The 11,346-nt window shown below is 34.3% G+C and overlaps 1 protein-coding gene across 5 annotated transcripts in view; it reads right to left on the reverse strand.

Annotated features, from left to right (window-relative positions):
* The window catches only part of Fndc3a (fibronectin type III domain containing 3A), a 149,916-nt gene that overhangs the window by 42,888 nt on the left and 95,682 nt on the right, over positions 1 to 11,346 (reverse strand). For all 5 annotated transcript variants that reach the window (XM_010636986.1, XM_010636988.2, XM_010636990.3 and 2 more), the window contains 3 exons: positions 9,792 to 10,029; positions 3,151 to 3,420; positions 1,679 to 1,737 (listed from right to left, as the gene is read on the reverse strand). In XM_010636986.1, the coding sequence (XP_010635288.1) occupies positions 1,679 to 1,737; positions 3,151 to 3,420; positions 9,792 to 10,029 (567 nt within the window). The remainder of the gene's footprint in view (positions 1 to 1,678; positions 1,738 to 3,150; positions 3,421 to 9,791; positions 10,030 to 11,346) is intronic.

Raw genomic sequence — 11,346 nt, forward strand, 5'->3', positions numbered from 1 at the left:
TGATTTATCTTGGACAGTCTCAAACTGCAAATTATTTGGGCAGAAACCTCCCTCCCCTTGTCCTACATTCAGAACGCTGAGAGTGGTTTTTCTACAGACCACTGTCCAATAGATGGATAATTCTCTATGGCACATGCAAGGAAGGAAACTCATGTTTAGAACAGAAGAGAACTAGCATAGAAGCCACTAATGCCACTTGTCAAACCTAATTCTACCTCCAAGTCCATAGCCTTTTAAAAAAAAAAAAAAAAAAAAAAAAACAAAACGCAGAGGGAGGGCCAAGGATTTAGTTTAGTGACACCGCACCTGCCTCACAAAAGCAAGGTCCTGAGTTCGTACTCAGAAAAATTACTGTGACATTTTGGTGTTTTTCCTTCTAGTGTTTAACACCTAAAGATACTAGGAATTGAAACCAGGGCCTTTGCTGAGCTACCATCCCCAGCCTTAAATTTTTTTTTTTTTTTAAAAATCTGAGGGAGCGTTTCACTAGTTGCCAAGTTGCCAGGCTGAACTTGAAATTGTGATCCTCTTGTCTTAGCCTAATAGATTGCTGGGATTACAAGTGTGCACCAACATGCCCAGCAAGTCTTTCCTTATTAGACAGTAATTATGATATCTATATATTTTGGTCCCTGGTATTTTTTCAGACTTATGTCAAAAGCATCTTTGCATATTCCCACATTCTTTATAACTGTATTTTCGTTTTTTTCCCCAGTACTGGGGATTAAACTCATAACTGTGTTTTGTTTAATTTTGTTTTTTTGTACCGGGGATAGAACTTGGGTCCTTTCGCTTGGGAGGCAGGCGGTGGAACCACTGTGCTAAATAACTGTATTTTTAAATGGCTATATAATTTTGTCCAATACAAAATCCTGACTTATCTATGCATCTCTTTGTTTTATTACTATTATTATTTTTTGGTATGGGGATCAAACTTGGGTCCTTGTGCTTGCAAGGCACGTGGTGGAACCACTGAGCTAAATCCCCAGCCCCAGTTATTTTATTTTTTTTAATATCAAGCTGTAGCAAACATTTTGCTTGTTTAACTTTTTTTTAACAGGACTTCACATAGATTCAGAAGAATTCATATTTCTTTTGATTAGTGAATAACTCTGTGTACTTAGTTTAAAATGTTCAATTTGTATGAACACTTAATATTGTGAACACTTATTGTAAATATTTTCCCAAGCAGATAATATATTTTACACTAGTTATTTTAAGTGTAAACGTTTATGTAAGCCAATTCTGCTACCATGTATTTTTCTAATTTTTTCTATTATATTCTATCTATACTTATAAAAGATTGAGGAAATACTAAGTTTCTTCTAGCTATTCCATTATTTGATTTTATTAAACTCTTTTCACTTCTGAAGTTAGCTGGATATATTTCATGTAGAAATAGTATAAATGGATTTTTAAAAAAGTGATAATCAGTTGTATCCATACTATCAGTTCTCTCTGTTTATTCCAATAATCTATATGTAGTTTGTAGCCCTGTTAAGAAAACTGGATTCCTGTCTCAATATTCTCCTTCACTGTTTTATGTATCTCTTGGGTCAGACACATAAGGACCCATTACTGATATTATATTATATTTCTAGTTTTAAATAAGGCCTGAATGAAAACATGAAATGAATACATTCAATGTAAATGTTGAGAAAATATATGAGATACTTACTACTGGTTTGCCAATGTTGGAAAGAAATGCTTCAAATGCTTTAGTTTCTTCATCTTTTTCTGAAAAAAAAAAAATTTAAAAAACCCTCAAATGTAATCTTCCCCTCAATGACTTCTGAAACTAGGTTGGTATTTGGGACTTTTATTTTTTATTTTTTATCTTTAGTTCATACACATAAATGTGGTCCTTTAGTATTCTCTGCTTCAATTTCTATTTTGATTTCAACTGTGATTACTAATTATAACATGACTTCATATGTATATCTGGAGTAAATTTTTCTCATAGTGTATTTTTATTCACAGGGGTAAAAATAATCTCTTCTCTGTCAAGTCCTCATTTGCCAATCTTGTGCTCTTAATGAGTTAACTATTTTTTCATGCCATGCTACAATTATTGTTTCCCCAAATGCAATAAAGCCACCAAATGCATATGTGAAACTTTAGCTTAAGTCTTCTGAAACATCAGTCCTGAGAAGAATGCTAGTAAGTCTCAAAAATTGAAGAACATTTCTGTAAATGTTACTAACATACAAGTCACAATCATTAAAGCATTATTTAAAATTTGTTAGTGATGAAAAGAAACTTTTAAGGAAAAAGCAAGGTAGGATGGGTTAAAATGGCTTATAGTTTGATATTTTCCTCAAAGTTGGAAGCACCTTAGTTACTACTTAGTATGCTTCAGTCATGTTTGATGAAGTTTTTTGGACTGGTGTACCTTTGTAAGTTAAAAAAGAAAAAGTCAGTATAAAAAAACTGTAAAGGACACACACAGAGAAACTATAAAAAGTCAAGATACACAGTAGTAAGAGGCTGAACATTATATAAAAATTATCTGGGTACTAGCTTTGTGTTGTAGGCACATGGGAATCTGGTTGTTTAACCCAGTTTCTATTTACTTTATTGAGACTGATGCTAGTACATATCAAGAAGTAGCACTCAGTGTTAATATGGTGGTAGTCACAGGGTAGATGAAGGATACAAGCAAGGTATAAATGATATTTTAAGAGAAAAGACATTTTGGAAGAAAAAGAATGAGAATACTAGTATATCCGAATTATAGAGAATGTAAAGAGACTAGTTAATGATGTAACTACTTACTATGCAGGATTTACACACAAAAGTTGGGAAAAATAGTTTTGATAAAACTTGATCAAAATTGGTCAATGGTCCAGGTATAGATAAAACAGACTGTGGATTAATATTATCTGAGTTTACATATAAAGTAGACATTTTCTCAATCAGTAAGATTAACAATATATGTGAAATTACAAAGCGAAATTTCCCAAGTTATCAAAAGCAGTAGTTGGTAACAGGTAAGGTTCTACAACTTTTTTTATATTTAGAATTATTACACTATATATCTACAGCCTTTTTATTTAGACCAGGATGAAATGATTGGGAGGTTAGAATATACTTTTATCAGGTTAAATAAATCAAAGAATCAATAAAAATGGTTGAGTATTTTATAGTTACCTTCTATTTCTGCATCAACTTGTATACTACCTTTGCATCTGCCTGATTTGCTTTTTGCTGATCCTGTGTTCAAACCACTGGCATTCTGCCCTTTTATAACTCCATTATGTTCATTTATGGGAGAAGGGCATTTCTGGGGTGATAATGGTGGACTGCTCATTTTATCTTTCTGTGTTCCTTGGCGATCCTTTAATTTTTTCTGCAAACGTTCATATGTTTTACTAGATCTTTCATCTCTAAAGTTGGACCTTCCATGGGTAGAATGAGCATCTAGGAAGAAACAAAAACAAATGTTAAAAGATTATTCCAAATAAGTTTATGGCATGAAAAGAGAATAGGAAAAGAAGTCTATCACATAAAACTTCCTATAAAATATTATGAAGAATTTTGCAAAACAAAGCTATTTCTATATCTCCATTAACAAAATGAAGATTTGTGACTTGATTATAATTATTTATACAGTCATACCTTGATACTTGACTGCTTTGAAACTTGTTGAATTTGTCACTCGATGCATTCTGACACAAAAATTTTGTCCTGATACTAGTTGTTTGTTTGGCACTCAACATATAAGCTAGAACTTGATGTTGATTGCCTGGTGACTCATTACCCTTTTCAGCTAAAACAATGTGTTTGGTATTCATTACTTTTGGTACTTGCCACTCTTCCTGGAATCAATTAATAATGAGTACCAAGTTACCACTGCACATATCTCAAGAAAATTTACACAGTTTTTGCTTCATCATTTCCCTCACAGAAATAGCTTCATAGTGTTATGATTATAGGCAAGAAATTAAGACTTGTACTGAGCTGTCTACTGTTTTTGTTCTTCTACTCTTTTGTGAGCTATTACTTTTCACATTTCTTTCAATTTCAAAAAAATTATAAAAGGGGTAAAAAGAAAATGATTGCCTAAATTTTGTTATAATTCAAAAACGAAACCACCACTAAAAGTTTTAGGAATAAGCAAAACAAATAACAACAAACCAAGTACGATTGTTTAGATAAAATATTGTAATTTAAAATATTGTAAATTCAGCAAGGCATGGTTGCTGCTGAGGCAGGAAGACCTTGTCTCAAAATTTAAAAAGGTCTGTGGATATAGTTCAGTAAGCAGGCTCTGGGTTCAATCCCCAGTACCACAAAAACAAAACAAAACACCACATCACACAATACCTATAAATTCCAGGTTGTATTTTACATGAAATACTCATCCTAATAAAAAAAAAAAAAATCACACAGCAATATAGTATATTTTTATTTTAAATTTAAAATCTGTTCTGAGAAAAATAGCTTTTAAAGAGAAAACTTTAGGCCAGGCATGGTGGCACACACCTGTAATCCCAGCACTCGGGAGGCTGAGGCAGGAGGATCGCTGTGAGTTTGAGACCAGCCTGAGCTACATAGTGAGTTCCAGGTCAGTCTCAACTACATAGTGAGACCTCGTCTCAAAAAAAAGGAGAAAACTTTAAAGACCTTAGCAAAGAAAACAGTCTTAGCTGGGTGTGTAGCACATGACTGTAATTCCAGCACTCACGTAGGCTGACACATGGTTGTAAATTCAAGCCCAACCAGGGCTACATAGTGACTTGGTGAGACTTTGTCTCAAAATAAAAAAAAAATTAAAATCTGTAACCCCCAAAAAAAGGACAACTCAATGAAAAAACGGGCATGATGTGAACAGACACTCTCCAAGGATATATAAATGGCCAATAAGTTCAAGAAAAAGTATTCAACATCAATAGTCATTAGGGAAAAGGAAATCAAAGCTATGAGATAAAAACTTGACAGTCAAAATGACTACAATCAAAAGAAACACTAACAAATTTTGGCAAGAATCTGTAAAAATTGGAACTCTTATACATTGCTGGTAGAATACAAAATGGTATCAAGACTGAGGAAAGTAGTTTGGCAGTTTCTAAATAAGCTAAACATAGAATTATCACATTACATACATAGCAATTCAATTCTGAGGTATACACACCCAAGAGAAGATGTATGTCAACACAAAAACTTGCACACAAATGTTTCATAGCAGCACTTTTCACAGACAAAAAGTGAAATCAACCCAAATGCCCACCAACTAATGAATGAATAAACAAAATGTTAGAGAGCTAATAAATATTTAGCCATAAAAATGAAATACTACTATAGGTGACAATTCACATGAACCTTAAAAACATTATGTAAAGTGAAATAATCTAGATAAAGATCACAGAGATTGAACACTTAAATAAAAATTTTATGTGCAATACGTACACTGCATGTATATTTAAATAAAATGGCTAGGCAAATCCACAGAATCAGAAAGTAGTGTAGGGGATGGTGGGAAAAGAGCAAAGTATAAAGCTTTTTTTGGGAATGACAGAAACATTCTGGAATTAAAGGTCACAAATACAGTAAATACAGGTTGAGCATCCTTAATTAAAAGATCTGAAATGCTCCAAAATCTGAAATTGTGAATGCTGACTCAATGCCACAAGTGGAATATTCTACATCTGATCTCATGAAATGAACTGTACCAAATTATTAAAAGTATTGCATAAAGCAACCTTCACGCTATGTGTACAAGGTAAATATGAAACACACATAAATTCCATGTTTAGACTTTGGTCCCATTTCCAAGATACCTCATTGTGTATATGAAAATATTCCCAAATCCAAAACAATCTGAATTTCACTTTTTTTTTTTTTTTTTTTTGGTATTTGGGATTGAACTTGGGACCTTGTGCTTGTGAGGTGGGTGGCATGAATTGTCACTTTTGGTTTGTCCCAAGCAAGCACTATGGATAAAGGAAAGTCAACCTTAGGGGATATACTAAAAATAGCTCAATCTCACACTTGGCAAAAGTATATTTAATAAATATACCAAAAACTATTGATATGTACAGTTTAAAGCAGTGAATTCTTTTTTTGGTACCAGGGATCGAACTCAGGTCCTTGCACTTGCGAGGCAGGTGGCAGAACCACTGAGCTAAATCCCTGGCCCAATGAGAATTATAATTTAACAGAAATAATAAAAACTGAAGAACGACAACCAGTACACATTTTAAAAATGTGTTTTTCAAATGTATTGTTATCCATTACTCAAGATACAATAAGCAATGATGAAAAATTAAAAGAATATATTATAGTAGAAGAGCAGAAACTTTATCAACAACAGATCTAAAAGAGTTGAAATTCTTAATAACTAACTTATGTGACCTTGTACAAAGTACTTCACATTCCAGAGCCTTAGATTCTTCTTCTATATTTTGCACAATTTTATTGTGGATCAAATGAGACTGTACATTTATGAGCACAATATCTATCTAGCAAAGCTCAGGTTCAAAAATAATACTGCTGACAATGAAACGTTGGGTCAGGTGTCACTGTGGTAATCCAGAAAATTTCCATGGAAAATGAGTAATGGAAGTAGCTACTGGCTAGAAAATCAGCACTGTCAGCTACTAGGCTACAGTGGTAATTTCCTGGCATATAAAATCCAATACATTCCACATTACTGGTCTTCGAGAGATACAGATGAAAACAACACTGAGATTTCACCTCACCCCACGAAGAATGGCTGCTATCAAGAAATCAACCAGTAACAAATGTTGGTGGGGTTGTGGGGAGAAAGGAACCCTTCTCCATTGTTGGTGGGAGTGCAGACTAGTGAAACCACTATGGAAATCAATATGGAGATACCTCAAAGAGCTGGGACTAGAGGTTCCATTTGACCCAGCCATCTCACTGCTGGGTATCTTTTGAAAAGAATTAAAAGAATCATACCACAGTGATATATGCACAGCAATGTTTATAGCAGCACAGTATGTAATAGCTAAAAGTTGAAAACAGCCCATTTGCCCATGTGTTGGAAACTGGATAAAGAAGATGTGGTTTTTCTATAAAATGGAATATTACTCAGTCATAAAGAATGAGAAATTAGACTTATTCATAGGAACATGGATACATATTGAGGATATACTCCTAAGTGAAATAAAAAAGTCAAACATGTGTAAATACCAAATAGTTTCTCCGGTGTGAAAAACTGTAACAGTACACAAGATCCTAATGGGATAATTAATAATGTGAAATAGGAAGAAAAGGGCTAAAGGTGTAGGGAAAGTGGGAAGGGTAGGGGAAAGGGAATAAGGGAAAAGAAAAAAAATATGAGAAAATGAAAAAATGGAAATAAAGTATTTGTAAATGGGGAGGGGAGGAGGGGGAAGGGAGGGCAGGGACAAGGGGAAACAATGACAACCAGGACCTGTCATGTAAAGGTACAAGATCCCAGTAATGAATATAACTGTATTGTATACCTAGATTGTACCAATAAACTCAATAAAAAGAAAAAAAAATCCAATGCAATATAACTCTTGCCTTCAACTATCAGGTAGCTGATTTGCAGATTTATGCCTTTCACTTAACATTACTGTAAACCATATGCATGTATTTTAATATATATCCCCCTCTAAACAGCAATGGATCTTAACAATACAAAGTAACAATGATTGTAATATCTGGTTTTATCTTATAATTTTCTCACATATATTTTAAAAATTAGCAATAAACAAGATAGAAGAATGGGATGAATGTGCACTTTAAACTCTTGCTATTAAAAGTGTGTCTGTTGGGTCACTGCATGAGCATCACACTTAGATGCCTGTTTAGAAATGCAAAATCTCAAGCCCCATCTAGACTTTCTGAATCAATCTGCATTACTTGGGCAAGAGAAATAAATTTGAAAGTACATATGGCATATGATGTTTTATATACACATATGGATGTGTATAAATATATTTGCCATTTACTTATAGGCAATGCTGCACATACATTTTTTATTTAGACTTTTCTTCTACAGATTTGCTGAGCAGATTTGCTACGTGCAAGTAAAAACAACAAAAAAATAAACCAGATTCAAGTCTTAGGGAGTTTACTGTAGAGGGAGAAAAACATTCAAATAAGAAAAACAAAAACAAAACAAAACAAACAAAATTCCCCAAACTATATCAGGTTCCAGGAATGAAACAAACAGGCTTCAGTGCTACAGACTGATAAGATAAAGTTGGGGAAAGTACTTCTGAAAGTTGAAGTTGAAAAGAAAAAGGAAACTTCTCAAAGAAAATGGGAAGAACATTCTTGACAGAATACCATGTGCAGAGGCCTTGAGTCAAGAAAGAGCTGGATGGTTTAGAAAAACAGAACGAACAAGAGCAAGCATCAGGATAAGGCAGTCAGGGGCTACAGGGCAGTATCCTGCAACCATGGTAAAAGTTACCTAGCAGCCTGGAGATAATTTTTAGTGTGTGTTCTGGAGGTGCTGGAGCTGTATGCTATTGGCACCAAATGGGGAGAGGCCAGAGATGCTGCTAAACATCTTACTATGATGTTCTGCCTCCAAAATAAGGACTTATCTATCCCAAAACATCAATGGTAGCATGTTTAAGAAACTCTGGTCTAGGAGAATGGTTTAGGATTGTATTCTAAATGTAGCAAGAACTCAAACCTTTTCTATACGGTAGAAATGGTCTGATCAGGATTTTCAACTTATGACAGCTGAGAGAAGCTTTTTAGGACCAAGATTAGAAACAGGAAAACAAGAGGAAGGCTGCTATTTCAGTTGTCCTGGCAAGATGTGATGGTGGACTGAATTTGAATAGCAGTGGAAAAGCAGAAATTGGAGAAACTTCAAAAAATAAAAATGATACAAAATTGATGGGGGTGTTTGAAAGAGGAGTAAACTAAATCTGATCTTTACCTTCATTTTAGTAAATCTGAGTGGCTACCAACACCATCTACAGAAATGAAGGTGACTGAGAAAAAGGAGGTTCTGGGGGAACCAAAACTGAAATTGATATTAGATATTGTCTGCCTGTGGTGTAAGACTCAGTCATGTGGAGTCATTAAGAAGGCAGTTAGAGAAAGAAATCTGGGGGGCCGGGGATTTAGTGCAGTGGTTCCACTGCCTTCCTCCCAAGTGCAAGGTCCTGAGTTCGATCCCCAGTACCAAAAACCAAAAACAAAAAGAAAAAGAAGACTGGGGCACAGCAGAGATTTTGAACTGAATATATAAATTTGAGCATTGTCAAAATGTATTTAAAACCATGGGAAAGAATAAAATTATTTCTTCCCTTATTAGCTCCCTTGGAGAAGAGGTTAATGGCTCATTCTGTTTTTTTCATTTCCTCACATATCTGAACCTAGTTAACTTGTGTAGATGCACAGTAGCAACATGGCCTTCAGGATTTAACAAAGGCAGTTATTCCTGGCTGAAATTTCCTCAGTCTAGACTGCACGGCAGAGGAAAAGATCTCTTGTTTGAACACGACTGCACTAAATACTATATAATCTTGCATGATATAAGTTATGTTCCTTCTTTCATTTTCTCGGTGCTTACCTGCCTTAAGGTGTGATAATGAGAATGAAGCACTTAACAGAGTGCTTAGGTAACAGAAAATGACTGTGGTTTATTACCATGTGTTCTTTTTTTGTTGTTTTTGGTATGGCGGAATGGAACTCATGACCTTGTGCTTATGAGGCAGGCATGGTGCCACTGAGCTAAATCATCTGCCCTGTTGTTTCTTTTTTATGTTGTGATGATAGCATCTCTTATATCGAAGCAAAGAATATTCAACTCCGCAAAGACTCACATGTCTTACCTACATCACCATATACTTGTGAAGATTGATACTGTGGCATATACTGTGTTGCCATGTCTCCAGCTCCAGTCACTGGTGAATACATATGGCGTGGTGGAGGGGCCATCATTGTTGGGACAGGAATGAAACCTGGCAGAGGAGGATGTGGAGAACGGTGGATGACTGTGTGACCACCAGGATGAAACTCTGGGGCCTGAGGAACCACAACAACTCTTCGAACACCATTGTCTTCAATAACCTACAAAACAAAAATCAGATTAAGTTTCTTTTGTAGGGTATATGAAATTTTATTTTCAAATATGTCACAGTTGGAATTTCTTCACTACTAGCAACTAAGTTTTTGTTAGAGAATGAATGTGACAAGAATGTATTAAATAGGGCTGGGAATGTAGCTCAGTGGTAGAGTGTGTCTAGCATGTGTTTAGTCCCCACCACCACTATTAAAAAAAAAAAAAAGATATAAATGAATGAGTACAGAACAACACCAAGTAGTTATAAAATTTAATATAAATCTTAAAGTATTGATGAGAGTGGCTAAATAAAAATGAGCTATAATACTATGTATTTATCCCATATTTAACATGCATTTAGTAATGCAGTAATTTTGGTTTAGATATAAGGTCAGGATTAATTTCCTTTTCCATGTTATGACTCAGGGTAGAAGGAAAACAAGTTGTGGAAAGACCAAATAAAGATAATGAATCTAGACTTTTAAAGATAAACCACATGCTAGATTTAGGTATAAAATCGTTATGGCCATGACCAGGGCAATTTCATTAGTTGATCATTTCAAGTGAGACAAACAATAAATGTATTAAGTTTCAAGTAGGAAAAACATCTGTGGTTTTGAGGCTTTCTTTTTCCAAAAAAAGCTGTGGGAATAAATTTTTAAAAACTGATAGATTAATTCCCTTTGAACCTCAGAGGAGTTATAAGGACACACAGGAAAGCTTAAAAGGCTAAAAAATTTTATCTCAAAATAAGTAATTTCTACACTAAAACAAGACCCTTTTTCTTTTAAACTTAAGTAATACCCCTTTGAGATGTAACAAATTACTAATAATACCGTTTCTCATGAAAAAGAAAATATTAATAATGTAAAGTGCTAATTTATTTATCCTTTAATTTTTTATTCATTAAGCTTATTGGTACATTTTAGATATATGATTCAATTACATTCATCAGTGGGAATTTACACCTGTACATGATATATATATTGGCTCTTGTTTTTCCCAATTCTCCTTCCCTCTCTTCCATCCCTCCACTTCTCCCTATTTACAAAGCTTTGTTTCTGTTTTTCCTGCTTTTCTCATTTTTTTCTTTTACTCCTTTCCTTTCCCCCACCTCTCCCTCCCTAGTTCCCCTTTGAACTTTTCCTCCTATTTCACAATATCAATTATACATTTTGGTCTTCATTTACACTTTTATTTTCTCAATTTAAAAGCAAACTGGGGCTAGGGATTTAGGTCAGCGCTGCCATGCCTGCCTTGGAAGTGCAAGGTCCTGAGTTGGATCCCCAATGCCGCAAAAAAAAAAAAAAAAAAAAAAAAAAAAA

This window comes from Fukomys damarensis, unplaced genomic scaffold (genome assembly GCF_012274545.1).
Source record: "Fukomys damarensis isolate Sample0158 unplaced genomic scaffold, DMR_v1.0_HiC HiC_scaffold_38, whole genome shotgun sequence".
NCBI lineage: Eukaryota > Metazoa > Chordata > Mammalia > Rodentia > Bathyergidae > Fukomys > Fukomys damarensis.